Source organism: Crassostrea angulata, chromosome 2 (genome assembly GCF_025612915.1).
Source record: "Crassostrea angulata isolate pt1a10 chromosome 2, ASM2561291v2, whole genome shotgun sequence".
Taxonomy (NCBI): Eukaryota; Metazoa; Mollusca; class Bivalvia; order Ostreida; family Ostreidae; genus Magallana; species Magallana angulata.
Genome location: NC_069112.1, coordinates 20,037,504 through 20,062,780, shown reverse-complemented (window position 1 = coordinate 20,062,780; position 25,277 = coordinate 20,037,504). Strand labels below are relative to the sequence as shown.

Sequence of the window (25,277 nt, the reverse complement as noted above, 5' to 3'; positions counted from 1 at the left end):
ACACCTTCTTTAGGATAATGAGTTTTTTTTAATCAACGATTAAGAATAACAGATTGTGTTAAATGTTGAAAATTTGAGGGCATTAAAAATATGATAGTCTCACCTTTTAACGTTGAAAGACGTTATGCGTACAACATTGCTTATGTTGCGTCTCATTCATATTTTTGTTCAGCTGGTTTGATATACAAGGGTAATATTGATAGAGTTTAAGGATAATAAAACGGTTCAATTGATTATATTCTGTTATCAGTATGTGTGTAAACAAACATCATTCAATATGAATGTTTACTCAATACGAATCAGTGTAAAGTCCGACTATTTACTTTACCGTCGAGACTTGTTAGTCTGCAATAATTTACTGCGAAATTCACACTGAAATCCAAAATTAACACAAATATTTTACAATCAAGAATTAAATTGATTTTTTAATATCGTTATCATATTCTCTCAAAACAACGGTGTGTTTTTTTTTTAAAACATTCTACTTATTTTTAATCTATGTTGAACATGAAAAAGGGATCCATGCAATGTCATTGGTAATTAACATTTTTCCTGCATACCAGTGTAAGCTTTATAAATTAAATCATTAGAGTGAGTATCTTCTCATTTTTTTTTTATATTGTTATTTTTCCGTTTAGAGGAAAATTTTCAGACATACTTTTTAATTTAAATCTTAAACAATGTTAATTAACATTAATTTGAAAAAACCAACATTAGCTGCCTAAAGAAAGGTGAGGGAGACAGAAGGTTATGAAGTGATCATCACTCATTGTCGCATTTGTACATCTTACCTGTGTGAAAACTGAAGGAATTTAGGCTTATCTCCTTTTTTTTTCCATGTATTTATTAAACACAATACATTTGGATTCGAGACAATACCTCCGCAGAGGCTCTCTAGATATACATCACATGGGGTGCCAGGGGCCCCATGGATCAGTAATGCTATTCAGCGGTATAAATGAATCATACATCTATATATAATGTACAAAGTATCTGTTTTCTTCAGCATTTATAATTGTATTTTTCAAAGCGTGAATAGACGTAGATATGAAGTAACACAACGTAATACAAGTAATATTAAAGTAAAATAAGAGTACTATTCTGGAAGGCTTATATCCTTTTTAGAAAGTATCTGTTTTCTTCACTATCTATAATTATATTTTTCAAAGCGTACATAGACGTAGATATGAAATAATACTACGTAATACAAGTGATTTTAAAGTAAAATAAGAGTACTATTCGGGGAGGTATCATTCAGTCAATCGATATAATATTCGTATCAATATTGTACATATATTTGTAGAGCATTTATATATATTGTACACAGTATCTGTTTTCTTCACTATTTATAATTGTATTTTTAAAGCGTACATAGACGTAGATATGAAATAATACTACGTAATACAAGTAATTTTAAAGTAAAATAGGAGTACTGTTCGGGGAGGTATCATTCAGTCAATTGATATAATATTCGTATCAATATTTAAAAAAAGTTTAAATACATGCAGACTACAAATAATACAAATGATGCAATAAAAGTTATCATATTTACCCATTGAAAAAAGGGTGCTTTATTCATCAAATTGAATGCACTGTTTTTCAGTTGAACTAGAGTAACAAACAACTTTTGTCTGTTCGCCATCAGTTTTGTGCTTGATACTAGTAACCAGTAGGTCGCCAGTGCCCGTATTAGAGTCACCGTGGGGTCTGTGTATTTTTCAGGATGTCAGCAGTTCTACTCTTAGGATCTGTATAAACAAGATTGCCATTCTGTGTCATTGTTATATCACATGGCCTGTCCCCTGACTTGGTTTGAATTAACTTCAACGATTCTTTTTCTAATGTTATAAAGTCCAATGATTCTGTCACCATCTTTCTTCCATAATTCATCTTTGTTTAATTAGGACACACTGTGCAACTCTCTCAAGACTCCATCTCGTTAACGATGTGTGGAATTCGATGAGATACCTGTCTAAAGGAGAGAACTTCAAATAATCCATTGAGTATCCATGTTCTTTGGTTTTGATAGTTGGTATTGTCATGGAAATGAAATCACTTTTGATACATATATTTTCTAGGTTTTGGATTTCTCAGTGGAAAAAATTGGTACAGAAAATGTCAGCTTATATATTATAGAGATGATGAATGTTATTTCAATTTCCTGCTTAATGAGGACTTTAAGGTGTATGGAGTTCTTATCATCGAGGCCTATTTTTAATTTCCTGTTTTTCTGTGCAAGCACAGAGGCATCGTATCCGCTCTACACTCTATGACATATATTTAAATAATACACAAGGAAATAGTGGTTATCTTTTCTTGGGCGAAAAGATTAAATATTTGCAGCAGAGAGCGGTTTTAATGGGATAAAAACGCTTTTTACCGAGTTTATTAGGAATATTTCAGTGTGAAGGTGTGTTTTGAAAACCTTTGCAACATTGTGTAACTTTTGTCAAGTAAGTTGTTTTTAATGACATTGTTTACAAATCGTGTCCTTCTTTGTTCTCCTTGGATTAACCTAAAAGATAATTTTTTCTAGACTCTGCGCACAAATGAGTGTTGCACTTACATATTGTGTTTTTGTCTCTCAGTTAATTTGATACACAATGGCATGCTCTTCGTATGAACAGTTTCTTAGGCGAGGCAAGCTACTGACAAACAAGTTGATAAAATAGAACTATCAACAGTCTCGTTTGAAGTCATCTTTTCGTATGTTCTATTATCGATACAACGACCTTGTCAGCAAATATCATCTTTCACTGGGTCGCATTCTGACTGACGTTTTCCATACTAACTGTTTGATCATATTTTATAACCTAATTGTCTACGGACTTTTCTGTTTTCCCCCATTTTTTCCACAAAGAGCACACGGCGGATGTGACCGGTCAGCAGACGATCATCACTCCTCCATGGCACCTGATCCTACCTCTATCTTTTTAGAGGTCTGTGTTGCTCTGCTTTGAATTTGTATTTCGTTTAATGGATTTTTGAGATGGTTGACAGTTTGTTATAGTCATTTTTCATTACAAAATTCACCGTATAAAGGTGGGATCGGAGTCTCCCACCAATGACATCGTAGCACATCTTGCCTTCACCGCCGGAGATCCATGGTCTGATCCTTTATCAAGTCGAAAAATAAATGACCTAAAATATTATTTATAAATGATTCTCTATAAAGTTAAATGTGGCAGCTATTGAATCCTAACTGAACCTTTATTTCTTAAATTTATACAATAGTGCATGTAATACATTATGGCACGACCATATCATCTGACAATTAATGTAATATAACACTCTTTTTGATTAATAAATCGTTTGTTATGTTTGAAAAATCATATACATGATAAATATTTAACGTGCCAATCAATGTGGTATATGTGTACATAATTCAGCCCCAGATCTAATTTATCGGATTGATTTTCTTTTAAACTATGGGTTCATGTACTGTTTGAAGTCAAATATATGTTTTACGAGATATATAGTTTTAATTTCCTGTCGTGTATAAATGTAAATTTAGAAAATAGCTGCTATAAAAGTCAATCCAAAAAATGTACAAACCTTTATTTTTACGTTGACCGTCCAAAACTAGCTTGCTTTTCCTGGTTAATCTTAATGCTTGAGACCACATAATAACAACTGAGAGGCCAATAAAAAGGGCTAGCAAATACTGACATTGTAATGTATTGCATTGAACATACGGGTAATCAATGAAAAGGACATACTGGTAATCACAGGATTGGTATTTATATATAAAACGGGTAATCATACAAAGGAGTAAGTACATCTTTAGCATCAACTTCTCCCCGTTAAGAAATGGAGTAAGAGAAAGAAATACACCTTCCACTCCATTTTATGGATTTGATATTTTTTCTTCCAATATTCGGTTAAATTTGATGGGTACAATATTATTCAGCCAGTTTTTAGTCGATAGTCATATGCATTTTTTGTTTGTTCATGCCTTTTGACAATCAAATATTGAAAAATCTTCGAAGTAAATGAAAACTTAAACAATAATTTGCATTTGCATTAATTCACAAGTTTGGATTATTTTCAGTAAATATCTTATCATAAATACATATATAAACATGCTCTTATATATAATGCCAGGTCCTATACATATGACAATATGATTTATCTATTAAACCTATTAAAACTAAACCGGCATAATGATGTCATCACACTTATCAAGATGGAACCTTCATGTGAACAGCTGGCAGATATTGTCAAACTTTACTATGAGTGTAAATCTGTGACTTTAGTCACAAGAACAATGAAAAAACGACATCCTGAAATGAAAATGCTCAACAGAATGCTAATTTACAAACTTGTAAGGAAGTGTGAAGGTAAAGGCACTATAAATGACACAAGGCACAATTCTGGTATTTGGAGACCAAGAAGTGTCCGTACTAAAGAGAACATTGATGCCATTGATAGACTTAATACTGAAACTTCACAAAAATCAGTTAGACGTGTACTGCATGAACTAGATGGCAATGTTAGTAAATCCAGTGTTCATAGAATATTCAAATTTGATTTAAAACTGATTCCTAACAAAATAAGTGTGATGCAGCATTTAAAAGAGACACACACTGCAGGTTGTGTTCTTCAGTGGCTTGACAACTCATTTGGTGACCAATACATTTCTTATCGTACAGCAAATGTTTGGCCACCGCACTCCCCCGATCTAAAACTCCTTGATTTCTTTTTGTGGGGTTATTTAAAAGACAGAGTGTACTCTCCTTCCCCACAAACAACAGAGGACCTAAAAACAGCAATTACACGAGAAATAAGATCAATCTCTGTTGATACATGTAAAGCTGTGATAAAAAACTTCAGAAATCGTGTTCAGACGATGTTGAAGGCAAAGGGACGTCATTTGGAACATATGTTGTGAAATGACATTATGTTATTCCAAAGAAATTTTTTGGCGATTAACAAAGAAACTGTAAAAAATGTATGCTTAACAAAAATTTTAGAACTATTTTGTTATATGTTGTAGATTTCATAATTGTAACCTTAAGGTATCAAAATTGTATAGCAGTTTAAAAGTGTAACATATGTTTTGGGACACCCTGTACTATTCCAACAGCACAAACGTCATTCATTTAATGATATGTTTCCCGACAAACTCAAAAACGATTATCTTTATTTCCTTTTACAGCTGATCGCGCTAACCAGGAAGAAATGATTTTCATAAATAACGATTTTAATAGTACGCTGCTGATATGCTTTTTTAAAAAAATTTGGTGCATCTTTGTGTTCATCTGCTCTACGACTTCATAAAACAATGCATACATTCTGTAACTGTTGCCATAAAAGTGTCCATGTGTTCTATTGATATTTTAATGGTGTTCATTTTAACAATCAAATGCTTTCTTCTGCGATTCATGAAGATATGAAGGAAGCAATATTGCAGAAAAATAACACATCCACGTCAATATGTTAATTTTTATCTGCAATGATCGCTATATTCAAAACCTGTATGAATCATAAACAATGCCTATTTTTGTGTTCTTCAGTGTTATTCACTAGTTTTCTGACGCTACTTATTTTTGCACCTGCTTGGTGATATTCCACGTTTGTCCAAATATCTTTATGCAGATGACAAAGTTCATTTATTCTAAAAGGCAGAAAGTACTATATAATGGAAACCAATATGCTAAAATATGGAAAGATTTATCAAGGCACCAAAGGGCACACATCTTTTTTCTCTTGTTTGCATTTGATTAATATATTACTAGGCAATCTTGATATTCCTACCCAAACCTCTTCTGGTTCCCACATATGTCGCTTAGGGAAAATAATTGCGGGTAACATTCTTTTTTACAGTTAGCCAACATTCTTTGTACATTTAATTATGTAGGGTCTGTGAAGATGTTTCGCCGCAAACCAATATGTCTGTTATTAATTGTGCATTTCCGTAAGCTTATTATGTAAGGAATAGTCTGTAAAACTCTGACTGTTGGCGTTTTCTAATATATTTTACAGTGTTCTGGAGCCTTCAGCTTACCAAAATTGGAAATGCTGATGGATATCTGTGAAGATATGTGAAACGTTTCTCGAATAATTCCGTAAAAAATTTATTCACACACATTATTAGAAACCTTTAGTAAATTCTTTACGATTTTTGTCAGAAGCTTCTAAAGGTAAATGCACGTATGGTTAAAGTGACGTTTTATTTTTTCCAAAAGAAAAAAATGACACCCCAAATAATATGGCGATATTAACGGTGGTACCACATATGTGAAAATGAATTATAAACACGATTTTCTCTAACAGTTAGAAATGATGAAATATCTTAAGATCCTTGAGGTGTTCAACCTTAACCCGAACTCATGTAGTCTGATTAGAAATAAAATTTTAACGCGTTTGGTTTGAGTACAAACAAAGTATATTTTCGTTATATTACACAAACTGATTTCATATAAAATATACTTTCAATGTCTTTAATATCATTCAAATCTAATACATTAAAATAAGAGCAAACAAATGATAACGTCATATCTGGGTTTACACACAATACTGGATTTCTTTGATTTTACCAGAGCGAAACTCAGCTACAAAGACGGTGCCCTTAGGTCCCACACACAACCCCCAGATAGCGTGCAAATGACAGTTGTCAATGGAGCGGAAAAACTGTCCGTCCTGATCAAGAATGTGAATACAGTGGTTGTCACCGTCCCCTATCAGGATCCGACTCTGGCTGTCTGTAGAAAGACCAACTGGAGTAAATGATTTCTTGTTGCCAGAGATAGGACCAGTGTATGTAAACCGGAGTTTCCCGATTTCATTGACCACCACTACTGCGCCAGCTTCTTGGTCAGACACACAGATGTCTAGATTCTTGTTTTCTTTGATATACTTGATGTAACCAGATGAGTATAGAGGCTCCCCATTGTCATTGAATTGGACTATCTGTCTTTCTGTAGACCCAGAGTAACGAACACTTCTCGCTTGTGTTTTATCGTCACTACGCATAATAACCAGTATGTCACCAGAGGGGCTACTGCAGACAGAGAGAGGCGACCATCCTGCTAGTCTGATATGCTCTTGTATTTGTGCATCCTTCATTATGTTCACCGTTTTATCGTGGTAATCAATATAAACAAGATCCCGAGCGCTGGTCACTGCTATGTCCTTTGGATCATTCCCGGACTTAGTTTGGATGGACTTCACAATCTCTCCTTTGAGGTTAAGGAGTCTCATGATTTTGTCACAGCCACAAGTCCATATATTTTCATCATTCAGACATGACACGCTACGAAGTCCATTTGAGCCTCCATACTCGGTCTTATTGTCGGTAATGATTCTTGGTTCATCAATTAGCGGTTTGTTTGTTGAAAAGGACTCCGAACCTGGAGAATTAGACGTGTAATCATATTCTTCTTCTGCGATAGTTAACGCTGATAGAGATCCCATCAGTGAATAGATCTCTTCTTTGTTAATTTTCTGAGGAGTGAAGCGTGGTAAGGTAGCCGACAGTTTAGGAGGAAATCTTCCGAATTCCTCATTCCTTGATTTGTAGGCAGAGAAGAGGCTGACATCATTTGTGTTTACCACTTTCTTTAAATCAGCAATTTTTTGTGTAATTTCAGAAATAGTGCGCTGGATTTCATCTTCCTGGTTAGTAAGAACCCTTAAGTATTTCGAATTCATTTCTTCAAGATCCGATTTCATAAATTGTTTTTTGAGGTCTATTTCTCTGTGCAAGTCTTCGCCATGTCTGTCAATTGTTATTGTTAATTTTTGGGAGTGTTCTTTAAGATCAGCTTTTTGAGCTGCGAGGGTGGATGAAATCTTCTGATACGTCGGATAAATGAATTTCTCTAGTTCATCCAGATCTTTCTCTAACTCATGTTTTTTGCTTTCTAACCTGTTCAAAATATCTACTACATCATGCGTTTTATGTTCTTTAGCTGAAACACAAAGTGTGCAGATAGGAATGTCACATTGTTCACAATATAGGTCACATATTTTAAAACAATGTTTTTGACACTTCAAAGTACATCCTCGCTTTTTGAACGGCACCACTTTGTGATCTTTGGACTCGTCGGAAATGTGTTCCCCCACGCATAATTTGCACATATGTTCCTGACAAAGATCACAGTACAGGAGGACACCGGTAACACCACATAGTTTGCATCGTAAGGCGTCCTGTGCGCAGAGTTCATGATCCATAGTCAGATCTACTGAAAAAAATTTATTCTATATAAAGAAAACAGTGCATCATGTAAACTTATGGCGTGTTAAATTGTCAAAGGAAATTCATCTCCTTAAGCTAAGTGATGCTTAAATCGTGAAACGTGCAAGTATTTTGTCATTTCACCCAAGAGACTTCTTGTAAATAATAAAACATGCAGGCTATTATCTTCTTTGTTTTTTTTTAACCTAATACAAAAAACCAATCATGCACCAAAGCATATGTATACACAGGATAAATGTTTATCGTTAGCCAACAGACTGTTCATCAAAACATTCTGAAGTATGACTGAATGACAGAGCCATGCCATCAGTCTTAATTTAGAGAACGTTCAATTACTTTTAAGTAGAGTTATTTTTGACAACTTAGCAAAATGTTAGCAGGATAATAAGAGCAAACAATCCAATGTTGAATTTTATAAAACAATGAAATTTGATGATAGTTGTAAATTTTCTTTAATAAAAAAAAGACGAAAAAGGTAAAATACAAACCTTATCTAATCCAGCATGGCGATAGCAAAATGTGCCTGTTCTATCTTGCCTTGTTATACCTGTAAGAGATCATGTGATAAGCTTTTACTTGTATAAATATTTTGGTGGCAGATTAGGGTAGCGGATTTAATATTTCTTTTCTAATGTCATTTTAAAAAAGAAAATGTTTGTCTAACTATTTTGAAGTATCTTTAAAACCCATCGTTTGTATAAGAATGTTAATGTTAAATAAAGTTGGCTGCCACATCGAATGGATAAGAAATTGAAAATGTAACGAAGGTTGAGAAAGAGTATTAACACTAGTTTATCAGAAGTTATTTACTTTAAGAATTGACATAATTTTCAGAATATTTATTTTCCATTTATTACTGCTTGAATATTTTTCTGTGCTAATAGGTATCAAGTGCCCCAATATATGGTGTTGAATTTTCTCTGTCGTATTTGTAGTTTCATTGCACCAGGAGTGGGTAATGATGCATTGTTGAGCCTGAATAGCATTTTAAGAATTAAAAAAAAATACTCATCAAAAACTTCATTATCCTCATAACGGTGTGAAATAAATGCAAGCAGGTATACATATAGATCTAATTCAAACATTCTATTCTATTTCATTCGTTCGTGTAAATTGTTTCGTTTATTTTCTAGGTAAGTCTTTTTTTTAAATCCCGAACAGCTTAAAAATAATAATTTATTGCATATCAATAATCTAAGACAGATTGATAATATGCACAAGATTTCAAGCACTGTGTAGTAAGTATACTTTATTTTTTTAAAAAATATGGCCTTAGGGTTTTGGTTTGGAGATCAATAATTTTAAATTATACTTTTCTTTCAGGGTAACAGATAAATCAGTAATAAAATTAATGTTCAAGTTTATTAGTCTGGTTCTGATTTATAAGAAGGAGTTTAGAAATATGTTTTAACGGCAAATAGTTCTTATTTGGTCAAACATGGTTTTTATCATAAAGGAAGTTTGTTGAGTTAGAAAATATATGCTGCTTTCATGAATATGGCGTTAAGTAGTCAACATGTCGATTCAAAGTGGCGTACAACCAGGCTTAAGCTTAAAAATTTAATGGGAAAAAACGAGCCACGCTAATGCATTGATCTAGCATAGTTTTCATTGTGTCCAAAGTGTGCTTAGTCTTAAAATAATGATATATCAAAATATCGTTAATTAGGTCAAAATGGCGATTCTAATGTCGGATAATGGAATGTATTATAGAAAATAAATGGTAATTCATAATGATGGATATCCATTTTTTTTTTTTAATTTTGTCCTTATGTTTGTTAAATGGAGTAAAAGCGTAAAACAAGCATTTATAATTCGGTTCAGCTAATTTTTAAATCATAAATAAGGCATGATAAGTCTGAAGAATGATACTGGTTTCCACTAAAACGGCACTTTTTATGTCGAAATGGCGGACAACCACTTTTTTCCTAAAGTTTCTTAAATGGAATAAAGCATGAGACAAACAATTAGTTAGGTGAAAATAACGTTTTTCAAATAGGCCGACAGCCAGATTTCATAACAGTTCTGTTTATTGTCCCACAGCAATCGTGCAGACACCACATTGATTATATTTACCTGTTCTTTTATTTATATGCAAACGCTCGCCTCTTTCCTTTAGCATCAGCTGTTAAACTTATACATTACGAAGAGACTTTCGTTTTCATATGTAAGAAATATGTTTAAAATGGTGAATAATTTTATCAAAGCTACATGTATACACGTTATGAATTGCGTCACTTTTGAATGAAAGTGAAACCGCATGTTGAGTAGGAACAAAAGAAAAACAAAAAACATAAGATGTAAGCAATCGGAATGTTTTCGTTTAATCGATACACAATTATCGATGAATATGAAAGCTACAGGTAGGACATCAATTATAAATAACATGCATGGACGTCTAATTTATGTTGTGTACGATGTTTTGTCATTTATTTTTTATCTAAAGAAATCACAAATATTGGCAATTTTGATTGTCATGAAGTTTTATCATGGGTGTTTAGACAATGTACAGCAATAAAATAAACTTCTGAGAATCGTGAGATTGCATAAAATTTCGGAACATCTTATGCAACTGCATTTCTTTTGGGTGTTTTGTACAATATAAATCAATAAAATAAACTTCTAAGTATCGTGACATTGCATGAAAAATCAGAATACCTTATGCAACTGCATGCATTCTTTTCTCAATTTTAATTTGGTAAATTTAAATGTTCATAAGTTTTAAGAGACACTTATTTATATGTCAGCATTATATTTTTTAAATAATGATTTTAGCTAACAAGTGAAAATGTGGTTTTACACATTGAAATATAACATATATTATCACACCCATCGGACCTATATGTCACAGTTTTGAATTTTAGTACAAATATAAACGTTAGCTTGAAAGTTTGGTTGGTCTTATCCTGAAAACTTTATAAATAAATTGAGCACATTGTCACGGAAAGTTGCGGAGTAACGTTGTTATTAAAATTTACGGAGCCTAAAGTGGTTTCTAAAAGAGCGTTGCGTAAGTCGTTATATAATGACCGTTTTAAAAGATAGTGTATTGGTAAAAATAGTATACTACTCAAACATATTTCCTTTCAGGAGCCCTTAAGAAAGATTATATAAATGTATCTATCCGCCATTTGTAATTGCCATGTTGACAAAGTTAACGCTATTTTCGAAAAGATCAATATCTTTTATTACTCTTGGCATAGCTTAATTACGATACAATGTGTTTGCTAGGCCACTTTATGATATTGTATCGTTATCTTTTTTTTTTTTGAAGAGAGGTAATTGAACCAGACTATCTCCATTTCTGTTATTTGTAAAGTTGTTTCAAAGTCCTTGAACACTTGAGATTACAACATGAAAATACACAAGCATATGAATCAGGATTTATATTAATACAATTTAATGCGGTTTATAACATTTATTGCGCCAACTGTTAAAAAGTTAACCTGAATACTTAAAATTTTGTTACAGATCTCTCTCTCTCTTTCTCTCTCTCTCTCTCTCTCCCAAAATTATATCATTGTTGAGTTACACATTTTAATATCTGTTTGTATCCTATGTTGGGAAAAATGCATAAATTCATCGCCCCTTCTGTAGACCAACTAATCAGTTTCACATATGCAGAGGGTTAGAAAGTGTTTTGCCATTTTACTTATCTCTAAACTTTTTCTCACGCTACATTTTATTGCATAATAAATTATGCATCTAAATCTAAGAACAAAGACAAGTACATTGTACATATTCACAAGTTTGCTATCATTGCTCACTATCTTTAGAGAAGTTACATACAGATATATAGATATCGGAGATCATTCATAAATATAAGTTCTGCACTTTATCTTTGATTTAGTTTACACTATAGAATAATTGTCATAAAATCTACAGACCTTAGGTATGGCGTGTCCTGATGGTAAAAGATCTTCCTGTTCTTGCTGAATGTTTGGAATCACGTGATTAGCATGTCGCTGTTATGAAGTGGAATAAGGAAGTATATTTACATGTACATGTATTTAATTTTTATGAGTTTTGCAAGCTCATGTAGCATTCTTTTCCTGTATATTTTTCAAAAAACTCTTTTCTTATGGCATTTAAAAAAAAGAAGAAATTATTGTCTATTTTAACAAACGCAGGGCATAAACATGTTTGATATCAAGGAAGATAGGTTCTTCCATAAAGCATGGGGTATTTTCCCGTATTATTTCTAGAAAGCGAGTGCCAATGTAAAATTTGGTATTCTTTTACAGCACAGTTTTCAAAAATAATGCATGACCTATGATAAATATTAGACAGAGGAGGTTTAGGCTCATGGTTCATCTAACAGTCGGGTGAAAATTGCAGGAGTTAACCTCTGGGAATAAAGCTCTTATAGAATTTAAAACGAAATGTTTTGAATGAATTTATCGTAGAGAAAAATGTTCGTTGAACTTTGTTTTTCCGGAGAATACTTTAATCCTTTAGAAACGAAAATATCTGTATAGTTTTCAAAAAGTCGATGTGATTTAATTTCAAATATCTATTTATAAAATTACCACGCAATGTTAATTAAGTTATATGAACAAAAGTGGAAAAAATTATATAATAAATATTTCATTTTCTTTACAAGGGTTTAAAATACTCACAGACAAAGAGATTGTCTTTATTGTCGAAACATAAGCCATCAGAATTTATTTGATTTTGACTATCACTGTGATTGTCATAAATTTTAATCTCCGACCGTAATAATTCTCATAATACTTCAAGAATGGTTCGACATTCCTTAAATAATGATTACATGTACATCACTGTTTAAGAAAATGCATGTGCAGTTTGTTTTATATATTCTGTTAATGCCAACAAATGTTGAATCATGGAAAAGATATTCCCCAAATACTGATATAAACACATGTACAATTAAACATAAGCTGCAAATTAGATTATTGTTGATCGTATCACAATCATATATTTCTAGTACATAAAACAGTAATAAGTGTTTTTAAAAATGTTCTTTTTATACTGATAAGTGGTGTAGACCATGTCTAGCAAATTTGGCGCATTTAGAAATTTTGGCGCATACCTATTGTTGCGCAAATCTAAGTGCTGTTACATTGGCGCATAGAAATTTAAGCGCACATAGCTTTTATTAAAAAAAAAAAATTTCATGTTTGATCAACGCCCAAATATTATTTTGTATTTACTCAACTCATGTATCCAGGTAAACCGTCGATTCTGTGTTTGTTATTGGTAAACAAGTTTGAGTTGTCGGACTTTGAATTTAACGAAATAACTAGGACAACAACAGAAAAGTTACAAAAATTAAACAGATCAAATATCACCAGAAAATCTTTGTACGAGTTCCGATCACCGTGCGCGATCAAATACACAAGTAGCAGTAAACGATATTCATTTTACTCTCTCTCTCTCTCTCTCTCTCTCTCTCTCTCTCTCTCTCTCTCTCTCTCTCTCTCTCTCTCTCTTACTTGTGGATACATTTGCATCCATTACTCTTATCTAATGTGTTGCTTAATATTTCTTGTTTTTTGAATTTCATTTTGTGGGGGGGGGGGGTATGAAGACTTTTAAATTCACATTAAAACACGTGTTCTTATTACACAAACGCATTACATATTATACATGTATATCAGGTAGAAGAAACATTGCATCCAGGATCAACAAAATCGTTTAAGATTTAATCGGTATGCTTTAAAATAAATTAACTTAAAGAAAATTATTTCGTTTTGAAATATATATCTCTAGAGAATACTTTTGGGGTATTTTCTTTGACGCCGTGATGGTGTTTTATTCCTTTCTGCGATACACCGTCATGGTAGCAAGTGTAAGACACCTTAACGGGCGTTTGGTCGGTCTCGAGGATTGAATTGGGAATAAGAAGACAAATACCTGCTATTTGTTTCATGGGTTTCTCTAGCTGTCCTCTCTGTCCTCTCTCTCTCTCTCTCTCATACTCTCTTTCCTTTTTTTTTTCTCTTTTTCTCTTTCTCTCTCTCTTTCTTTCTCCCTCCCTTCTTCCCCCTCCCCTCTTTCTTTCTTTCTTTCTTTCTTTCTTTCTTTCTTTCTTTCTTTCTTTCTTTCTTTCTTTCTTTCTTTCTTTCTTTCTTTCTTTCTTTCTTTCTCCGTCTGTCTGTCTGTCTGTCTGTCTGTCCGTCCGTCCGTCTGTCTCTCTCTGAAATAAAAAAAATAATAATATGTTTTTGATTTTGTCATTGCTAGAGTAATAAAAACACGCATATTGTGAATAGACTATTTTCCTAATGCACAAAGGCACACAAATAGCACTTTGATAAGATAAATACTGCATAAAACTGCCTAAGAAATCTTGGCTGTGGTTAAGATTTTATTAGCGCTTGCGCAAATCAACTTCTCAATGTTAGTGTACTGACATACATTCCAAATTTAAACCAGCTTACGAGTAAGTACGTGCATGTGAGTCGCAGTAATGTCATTTCATATTTGAAGGGGTCAACGATCTTTTTTTCGACGCCATCCTCATCAAAACGGCATTTAAAACATTCTTGATTTGGCATTGCTAGAGGAATTTAAAAATGCATCGCATATTATGTATAGATATTTTTTTGAATATTTATCTTTTTTACAAATGCATAGATAACAACTATTGTTTTATACTGTGTACATTTGATAATTCTCTCTCTCTCTCTCTCTCTCTCTCTCTCTCTCTCTCTCTCTCTCTCTCTCTCTCTCTCTATCGTGGACAACTTTAAAGTTTTGATGATATTGAACCTACTCAAAAGGTGAGACACGACACGTTCCTCAATTATTACTTTTTTCCAGGAATTTGTTTTTTTTATTTACTACTACTATGTCAAGCTTTCTTGCAAAAAAGTACCTGGTATCTTACCAAGTATGTGGGCGAGATACTAGAGTATGCAATTTCCTATATAATCTTATTGAAATTACAAATTGATCTCCAATCGTAGAAGAGCAAAGACAGTGGCTAATCAAGTAATTTTTTGGAAACGAATTTCGATTAAAATCAGATGTATTCTTATTGCTTATTCTCCTCGTATTCTTTATTACGAGGAGATACAAAAGAGATGCCCCAGGAACGTGTCGTCTGACCTTAACGTTGGATCACATGAAAAAGCCCAACATCACTCAAAAATAAGTAATGTTACTAAAAGGATTAATGGATCCTATAAAAGAAGGGAAGGGCTGGTAGTTTGGTGCTTTTAAACAGAATTACATAAAACAATGGTTGATTTGTTTGAACTGGGTCACGAGTTATAGAATTAGAGTACAGACGGTTCTCGTCGACATTCTGGGTCAAGGTTATCTCAGTGCACCATGCTTGCACATTATTGTGTGTGGTTATGTAAAGATAATAAGCGCACTGCTCATTCATTCAAGGGATGTACACGTGCAGGCATGTGTGCATATTGAGAGCGCTTAAGTAGATGCACTTAAAGTTTGCATAGACGGATTTTTTCAAGTTATTTTTATTTATTATAGTATAAATAGCCTTTATTATATTCATTGCTACAATGAAAGGAGCATTTTTATGATTAATAACGAAAAACTTTATACATATTGTGAACCTTTGGGCAATAACCAATGCCTAATGATATTATACCTGATGCCTATTTTACAACCCAACCCTTAACATCCCCCCTCTTTCATGTACCAACTTATTCAATTTATACATTTTTTTATCCAACATTGATCATTCGATTTAATGCACACCTTAATTTTTTCAGGTAACTCAGGTAACCATGTCCCAGAAAGGTAGAACCGCTTTAGTTATCGGGTTTGGCGGGTGTATTGGGTCCGCCATAGCTGTGTCACTAGCTGAGGCTGGATTTGCTGTAGTGGGCACCGACCGTAGTCTGTCAGACAGCGTCAAACAAAACATGGAGAAAATCAGAGAGATGTAAACCAATGTTTAATGTATATGTATGTTGCGTCAGTTTAATTCTCGGGGGTTCATTTTTCGTGGTTTTTTTTTAATATTACATGACATTACAGCCCCAGCATGTTAATTCAGATTTCTGTTGACATACACGTAAAACCCGCACATTTATTTTCTCTCGAATTGGAAGATTTAATAAAATAGTACATTGTTTATAAATATTACATTTAAAACTATGCAACATTTTGATATATATTTACATTCAGATCTGGCAAGGATGTCCTCTTCTTTGAGTGTGATCTTCTAAATAGGGAGAACATTGACCACTTGTTCAGAACCATAGCGTCCGAGGTCCCATCTGGAATCGACATATTAGTCAACAATGCAGGTAAGATGATATTTAGTGTGAGAACAGGAACAGTACTGGTTTTTACATAGATAAGGAACACTGTGTACAATACTTGACATTTATTTAATTTCGTGCTAACCGACGCAATTAATACATAAATAAGTATTAATACCCTGGAATAAAATTGATAATAATGGTAAATATGACTCATAAAAATTATCTTTTAGACACATTAATTTTCTCTCATTAACGGCCAATAACTCTTATATATATGATTATACACGTACTTACACGTTTTTTAAAACAAATTCCAAAAAAATGTACAGCTTTATATCGGATATCTTTAGATTCAATAGCATTTTAAGGGTAGAATTAAAGCATAATTCATACTTTTCGTAATGAAATGGGCAATCAAACGCCCTATAAATGTGTCCAAAACCAATAGATCAAGTGTAAAAACCAATAGATTTCAAGCATAAAAACACACCTTTTTAACCAAATATAAACAATTTGTCCCCCCCCCCCCCCCGAATGAAATGTTACACATTCATTGGTTTATACATTACAAGTAAATGCAGGATATTATAACTGTTGCAATAAAATGTTTTCTTTGGTGACTTATGGGGATATAAAGGTGGCGACATTGCGGGTGATATATTTTTTTCTGCATTGAACGCAACCATCATAACCCGCAATAATCATCAAAGAAAGCAATTGATTGATTATATTTACACCTTTCTTTTAAGAAAAATTAACAAATTGATTGTAAAAAGTAAGTTAAATTCACTAAATTACTGCTAATATATCCCTATGTCCTTCGGTGGGATTAATATCCAGCAATATGAACCGCGCTTCACCCACTCATTTCTACACGTTCATTACTTAATTCTGCGACCGTACTTCGTAAGTTCGTAAAATATTTGCAGTAGTTTCCCTTTGGAATTACTTTTAAATTAGAGTAGTTGACTCTTTGAATTGACATATTGTTATATCTGGAGCAGAATAAAATGGCAACGTCGAGATATGTTCAAACCTCTGGGAAGAAAAAGGAGAAACCGTTTAAATTGAAAAGCATCAAAACATCGCTGGTAAACAATGGTACAGCGAAGACTTTCACAGGGTATTTGAAAGGTGAGAGAGATAACGTTGACGACTTTGAATTCCATAGATCATCGTTTGTTGTTTTTGGTTTCTGTTTTTTTTTTTTTGGAGAATAAATGTCTTAGTTGACAGACCTAGGGTAAACAAAACATTTATTAGGTTTGTTATTGAATGACTGTAGAAATATATATCAGGTTGATCGATCTCATAGATTAAACCGATATATTTCTGTAGTCAGCCAGAAACAGACATAGAGCCATTTTAACAAGAGCTTGAACTTTGGGTAGTTATGTCAAACAGCAATGTGACGTAGGCCTGACTATTTCATTGCTGGCCACTCAGCCATGGCTGTTTGAAATCAACAAGATTTGTCTGGCTTCTGAGCTAAAACTACGCACTCGGTGCATATTCCACTTGATACCGCGTCATTTTTAACTTGTTTTGACGAGAGAAATAAATAGCTACGTCCAACCGAAAGTCCAAGGTATTGTTAAAATGGTTCTAATAAGTAAAGATACCTTAAGGACATTATTTACTTAGGCCAGGTAAACCTAGGTTTTCTTCCTGGATGGTTAAACATAGAATTACTAAACAAATTATATCTTAAATGCGTGGTCTTTCCGGAAATGTTTGAGACATTTTCTCTTACTACCTCGAACAAATAGATAATTCATATATACTCAATTCTCTCTCTCACTCTCTCTCTCTCTTTCTCTCTCTCTCTTTCTCTCTCTCTCTCTCAAGTCACAAGCGGCAATGTCTTAACTCCGCCCAGCTACGATCTGATTGGAGAAAGGTCAGTCAAAACATTACGTAGAAACTTTTTTGGAGTTAACCCCTATTAAACACTTTTATGTACCTTGATATAAGTTTTACCCAAACGTAAACTAGGATATCCTTAATTGACATGAAATTTTTTGATCAATAACATTATTAGTAAGCTGACAAACTTGCCTTCGTTCAGTGACCCGGGTTAACCGCCAACTCATCGAAACGTTATTTTAACGCTATTCTTTCCTCTACCAGTATTGTTTTAAACGCCTAAAAATGAACTTAAAACATACAATAATCTTAATAGCGTCTTAGTCAGATTTCTATTGCTTGGCAAATATATCTTTACTATATCCTTATTTCAATTCAACAATTTGAGAAACTTGCATACAAGTTTGCATTTGTCACAATGAATAACAAATTTTAAATGAGGATATATTAATTGCTTTCCTGTTTTATCAACTGATCGTCTACCGACACTTACGTAGTAAGCAAATAATTATTCATTTTTTTAATCTCCTAGTTTATGCCTGGGCCAAATACCTTATTCATAAACCGTTCTGGACAAATTGATAAATTCCCTTTTTATCAAATAGTAATTTGTTCAATTATTTGCTGTGGGTTTTTTTTTTTAAATGTTTTACCATTTTCACCAAATATCGACGCTTAAAAATATAACTATTTGTTTTGTCTAAATAACTTTCTAACAACCCTCGTACTAATTAATATAATTAAATGTAAAACTATAATTGAATTTAATAAATGTCCCACTATAGCAGCAACTTTGTAAACAATGCAGGCAAGTTAACATTTAGTGAAATACCAGTCAATCTTGACATATTTTCAGTCATATACATGTAATTTGTTTAAACATTACGTAAATACATACTTTGATTTTGTTTTATAGTGTGTAAAGATAAGAATAGTACAAATTTGTCATTAATAGGATACAGTTATTGTCCGCTGGGAAAATTAGTGTGAGGCTGTTCAAAGATTACCTGACCCTGTATAAAAATGTATTTTTATTTTTAAATTTGATTAAAAACAGAATTATGTTTCGATGTCGATAGTCTAAAATGAACCCACACAATCATAATACTCAAAGCATTCATTGAAAGTTTTCACAATGGTGCCTGGCCAGAGATACATTGAAAGAATGTGTCGGGATGTGACTACGCATGCGTGCATAAAGAATCCATATTTTTTAGCCATGACTGAGCGCTGTCCAATGGAAGAGAAAACTCTGGAGAGCTGGGACAATGAAATGGCGCTAAATTTGACGGCTCCATTTATGCTGTCTAAACACTTTGCCGGATCCATGAGAAAGAAAGGTAAATAAAAGCTTACGATCTATAGGCCTAGATGGTTTTCCACTTTTAAAACATATGGATATTTTGTGTAGATAAAAGAGAGAAAAAATGAGAGAAATATAGAGAAAGAAAATACTGACATATACTGTGGTTTCATTCATATTCAAGGGTATCAATTTTCGGGTATAAAGTGAAAATCATTGTATTAAGGATACGTAAATTCGTGGCTAATGACCCTATCAATACAAAAAGTGAATAGAAATTGCACTTTAATGAACATTTAATTTCGTTGATCAACTTAACAACGAAATCAACGAAAATTGGTATTCAATGAATATTGATGAAACCACAGTATGCAGACAGACAGACATAAATCCAGATAGACAGATAGACATATCTCCAGACAGACAGAAATATATACAGACAGACAGACAGACGGACAGACGACAGACAGACAGACAGACAGACAGACAGACAGACGACAGACAGACAGACAGACATATCTCCACACAGACAGATAGACAGACAGACATATCTCCAGACAGACAGACATATCTACAGACAGTCTGACAGACAGACATATCTCCACACAAACAGATAGACAGATAGACAGATAAGCGAACAAGGAAACATAAATGTAATGAAAAATAAATGAAGGGAAAGAGAAAGAGATGCGGAGAGATGGATGGACGGACATAAGATATACAGATCTAGAGATAGAGACAGACAATCAGATGATATAAATGTAGATATAAAGAGATAGAGAGAGTGACAGACAGAAATAGGCAAAAATATTTATGGATATTCAGACGGATAAAAAACTCGAAGAAGTACTCTATGAAGAGAGGTATAGAAAGACAAATGACAGATACTTGGTACATTTGATTATGAAAATGTGATAAATATACTCATATTAGGTGAGTTTTTGTTTTGATTTGATTGGCTGTGTAGGATGGGGTCGAATTATGATTATGTCCTCGGTGGCCGGTATGCTTACCTTTCCGTGTACCATCGGGTACTGCACTTCTAAGACAGCACTCATTGGCCTCACTAAGGTATGTCAAACAAACACCATCACCTTTACAAAGTGTGGTCCAGCATTGTGTGTCTCACTGTCAAATACATCAGTGAGCAATTTCGCAACCTTGTTAACATTTATAGATATATATTAATGAATCATAAATGTGTGGATATAAAATGAGAATCTATTATTTATTTGTCAGTGGTTGCTGAAATTCCTTTTTCTTCAATTATAGGCCATAGCAGTGGAACTGGCCCCGCACGGAGTGACTTGCAACGCCATCTGTCCGTACTTTGTGGATACTCCTTGTAAGTTGGAACTTTTCGGTCGTATCCGATAGGCACAAAACAACCCGAATTCCTATACTGTGGAATCATTAGCATTCGTAGTGACTCAGTTTTCGTGGTATTCGTGGACATCTGTCAGCTAAAAACAGTACATCCTCGACGAAAAACAAATCTTGTAAGAGTTAGTTTTCTTACTGAACTCAACATCGGGGCATCCACGAAATTACATCCTAACAAAATAGAAAAAAAAACAAAAAAAAAAAAACCTAAAAACCAAAACCCCAAAAATGGCATCATTTTGTTCCTTAGATATTGAAAGATAAATCTATGGATTATAATGTCAATATTTACGATCTTAAAAACCCACGACCAATACACACGATTTTCTTCCATCAAAGAGAAAGGTTTACGGACTCGTGGTTTGAGACGATGGAATAACCTGTGCCCTTAATTCAACTGAATGTTAACTTATATTAAATATACGGAAAGCTGACTGAATGACAGATCTCTGATGTTCATTTACCTTTCGGACAACTTTAATTGCTTAGAAAAAAAAATTTTTAATGCTTAGCCCGTGTTACATGTAAAATTTATCATTTATTTTTTAAGTTATTCAACCCTTTTTGGATTCGTTGAAGGAAGAAACTGGACAGTCTCGTGAGGAAACTTTGGTAAGAATATTACATTGAATTTGATAACTTTTAGTTAGATGTGTCTAACTATTAGATTTAATGTAGAAATATCGCCAACCTGTAATTTTCATGAACATTTAAAGTCTAGATAATAAAATGATAACATGCGCTGATCTGTTTGTGTATACGTAGCTTTTTAACCATATGTTTTTTTTTTTCATAAATATAACACACTGAAAAGAAAAATATTCTAAACAGCTGAATTAATTCTGGACAGGAATCTTAAATTTATACTATTTTATGGTTTTTTCTTTTGTTATGAAGGTTGTGCAAAAAGAAATCATTTACATTACCTTTTTTTCTAAGTGTTTTCGGGAAGACGGGGTGAGGTCTCTCCTAAATTTATCCATGTCTTTTTTTTCTTATGAAATCTTTTGGAGTTTATTTACTTAAGACTTTATTAAGAGCTTGAAATCTTTTATTTAATCAATGGTAAACTGTTTTTTGATATTTAGCTTTTAATTACGCAAAACTAACACCAGCATAAAATAACTTGATTTGATTATAAAAGACAAAAAGGTACCTTTGTAAATTATAATTGTTCTCTTTCCTCAATATCAGTAATATTTTAAAGAAATCTAGTAAAATTGTAAAATTGACAAAGTTTAGAGAAAAAATCAAAGAAAATGATTTCATTGATATACAATTTTTTTTCCTTTTAGGAAAATATTCGAAACTCTTGTCCGACAAAAACGTTCACTACACCAAAACAGGTCAGTGCCTCAAAGACATTCTAATATATGAGTATGTTTACATCTGGTAAGTATGTTTCCTCTCTCTTGCTTAGGAAATTTTATACACTGTCAACTTATATACGCAACTCATAGCACGACCTTGCTGTCGGATACAAAATACATAGTTTTCTAACATACATGCTTTGTTTAGCTTTTTATTTTTTAAATTCGATTAGCTATGTTTAACAGTTTTCATTGCTGACACGTTTTCTGCTTATTGGCATGCTAAAGTTATATTGTCAAAAGTCAACCTAATACACATTTGGTAAATATATAAAACCTTTCGATACCTATTAAAGAGACCTGAACACGATTTGAGATCAACTTTTTATGTATAGAATTGTTTACTAATGCATTTGGAATAGTTGACCAAAGTTTGAATGTTAGAAGTCAAGTAATGAGAGAGATACAGGGAGACGAATTCATTGTTATGTTAACAAAGATCGAGTCGTATATTTGTTTACAAAAAATGTAAAGAAAGAATTATCATTTCTTTGACAAAATCGTGGTAGACAAGGTAATCTGATTTAATATGTTTATAAATAATATTATCAACAGATGAAAGCAACATTTGCTTGAAACATATACCAATAAACCACGTATATAAACAATAACAAGACTCGAGATTTGTTTACAAAAGAAAGAATTTCAAACTCTGTATCTTGCTTGTAATTCAATATTTGACTTTCAAATTTGAAAAATATTAAAAATACATATATTAACCATTTTAAACATTAATTTTTGGGCTCAAATCTTGTTTACGTCCCTTTAACTCAATGCGAGTAAAATGTGTCAATGCTTTATTTGTAAGAGGTATAACGTGTTTAATCCTTTTCCCTATTTATAATGTGTTTAAGGTATTCTGGAATCTAATTCATATAATATATGTCAAAATCATCACCACATGTGTTATGCGTGTAAATTGTGTCCAAACACTAGCCACGTTTAAAATGTGTATTACACATCGAAACTTCTTGAATGTCGCAGTTGTAAAACGTCTTTAAACGTAATCAACTTTTGATAAGCGTTTATGAAATGATATCTTCAGGTGAAGATTTTCTGCATGATTTCTAAGATTTTTACTGATGAAAGAAAAAAATGGCATATTGACATTGCTCAGTTTTGCCTCATGTATTTATTCATGTGAATTTACTTGATTTTTGCGTGAACTGAATATCATGTAAGGTCAAACTGCCTGTTCTTTTTTATAAAGAAAAAGAGATAGAGAAAAATAATAATAACAAATCTTATTCTCACAGATCGGGGACTACGTTGTCTTTCTGTGTTCACGAGCTGCTGACAACATGACAGGATTGACCACGCCCATGGATGGCGGGTACAGCATCGTGTGAGATGACGTCATAATAAGTGACCACGCCCCTGCATAACAATGTTTCGACAAAAAAATCGTATCTGGTTTTACCGCGAAAAAGGAATTGTAGGTAACATGTCATCTGATCATTTTATTGAGCAGCAATTGCCGAAGAGAAAATGAAATGGAAAATACTTGAATGTGAAAAGGGAAAAAAAATGTAAATGACGGAATTTTGAACAACGATGATAGTCAATATTGTATATATTTCTGAAAAAGCTATTGTTCCTTTTTTCTTTGCATTAACAGAAAATAAAATGATTTTCTTAGCAATTTACGTTTTTGATACAGGGTGTCTGTTTTATATGAAAATGAGAACATTCGTTTGGTTTAGAAAAAAGGTGACGTTGTGCCTTTTTCAAAAAGATATTGGACGCTTTACATTTTATATTTGACGTCGGCTACAAGAAGGTAAACGATGTGGCCCAGTGGCCTCTTGTTTGGGTCAGGTAACTGTTAGCATTTATACCTATTGGCTATTTAACTTCCACTTATTAGAGGAAGAAACTTTCCTTTTAGATCTGAGATGTGTATGAATTCACCACTTCACCACTGTAGTTTGCACTTAATATTTTGTCCTGGCTATAGTTTCTGGATAAAAAAAATCAGAAATGGCATGGCCTGTATATTTAAACATGAGTTGCCCATCCAGATAAACGACAATAACTCTGTAGGTGTTTGAGTCAGAAAAATACAGATGTACGACAACTTTGCCGGCGTCTGAGTCATCAACAAAGATGTCTAGATTTGTGTTCTCTGTAAGGAATTTGGCAGATTGAAAAGAAAAGGTTGTCCTTGGTATTCGAACTGGGTAATTTTGTATTTATATAGAGCCAATGTTCTTTAATATTCTGAAATGCACGATCATGTAAGAACTTAAGACAAGTAATAACTTAGAAAGCTTAAGGAATTTTAACTTTATGTGGAAACCGATGCTGAGGGCATAGCATAAGCTTCCATAAATTTGTCCCTATAAGCTGACAAGACACTAAAAATTCAGCAACCATTTTCTTACTCAAACCTTTCAAGGTGAGTTAACTCAATCAAAGTACTGAAGAACTGATTGGAGTTGATTTTGTCGATGTTTATATATTTTGAAATCAATGATATGTTATTTTGCATGACAAGTACATGTAGTTTCTGATTTGAATTACGCACATTTTAATAATATGAATTTTTGGACTTTTTCGACAAGATTGTCAAGAAACCCCCACATGAATAATATTAAATAATATTTAAAGATAAAATTAATTCAATGAAACTATGTATCCGTGATAAAAACTTTTCTCGAAAATTGTAGGGATCCAAGCAATATTGTACTCTAGTCTCGTTTAACCAAACGCTCGGCTGACACCGTAAATCTCCGACAAGGATTTACGGAGACAGCCGAGCGTTGAGATGAACGAGACTATATTGAACTCTGGCGTAGGAATACATACGAATACAAAAAATATTTAAATTGTTCGTACAATTTAAAATCTGACTATTTTCAAGGTATTTATAAAAAGTTTCCTTGAAAAACAATGCTTTAGCATACATTACATTGAATTCATCAATTATTTTCAAGAACTAAGTCTTG

The 25,277-nt window shown here is 32.9% G+C and overlaps 2 protein-coding genes across 4 annotated transcripts; one reads left to right on the top strand and one right to left on the bottom strand.

Annotated features, from left to right (window-relative positions):
• Positions 1–6,427: 6,427 nt before the first annotated feature.
• On the bottom strand, positions 6,428–8,843 carry LOC128173427 (uncharacterized). Of its 2 annotated transcripts, none has more exons than XM_052839113.1 (2): positions 8,689–8,843; positions 6,428–8,183 (listed from the first exon to the last, which is right to left on the bottom strand). In XM_052839113.1, exon 2 carries the CDS (start codon positions 8,173–8,175, stop codon positions 6,508–6,510), a length of 1,668 nt encoding a protein of 555 aa, XP_052695073.1. In that variant the 5' UTR covers positions 8,176–8,183; positions 8,689–8,843; the 3' UTR covers positions 6,428–6,507. The 2 variants fall into 2 exon arrangements, with proteins under 2 accessions (XP_052695073.1, XP_052695074.1); XM_052839114.1 differs by having other exon boundaries at positions 6,428–8,186; positions 8,689–8,780.
• Positions 8,844–14,543: 5,700 nt separating this feature from the next.
• On the top strand, positions 14,544–23,846 carry LOC128173438 (3-oxoacyl-[acyl-carrier-protein] reductase FabG-like). 2 transcript variants are annotated; one of them, XM_052839131.1, is made up of 9 exons: positions 14,544–14,606; positions 15,910–16,082; positions 16,328–16,449; positions 19,491–19,613; positions 20,544–20,647; positions 20,849–20,921; positions 21,510–21,571; positions 22,255–22,305; positions 23,586–23,846. In XM_052839131.1, exons 2-9 carry the CDS (start codon positions 15,925–15,927, stop codon positions 23,676–23,678), a joined length of 786 nt encoding a protein of 261 aa, XP_052695091.1. In that variant the 5' UTR covers positions 14,544–14,606; positions 15,910–15,924; the 3' UTR covers positions 23,679–23,846. The 2 variants fall into 2 exon arrangements, with proteins under 2 accessions (XP_052695091.1, XP_052695089.1); XM_052839129.1 differs by lacking the exon at positions 14,544–14,606 and adding an exon at positions 14,645–14,755.
• The last annotated feature ends 1,431 nt before the right edge of the window (positions 23,847–25,277 follow it).

Bases quoted from the DNA above. Each gene is read 5' to 3' on its own strand.
- LOC128173427 (XM_052839113.1), bottom strand. From the start codon at position 8,175: ATGGATCATGAACTCTGCGCACAGGACGCCTTACGATGCAAACTATGT.
- LOC128173438 (XM_052839131.1), top strand. From the start codon at position 15,925: ATGTCCCAGAAAGGTAGAACCGCTTTAGTTATCGGGTTTGGCGGGTGT. The intron at 21,572-22,254 runs GTAAGAATATTA...TTTTCCTTTTAG, and splicing joins AGTCTCGTGAGGAAACTTTG to GAAAATATTCGAAACTCTTG. The intron at 22,306-23,585 runs GTCAGTGCCTCA...TTATTCTCACAG, and splicing joins CGTTCACTACACCAAAACAG to ATCGGGGACTACGTTGTCTT.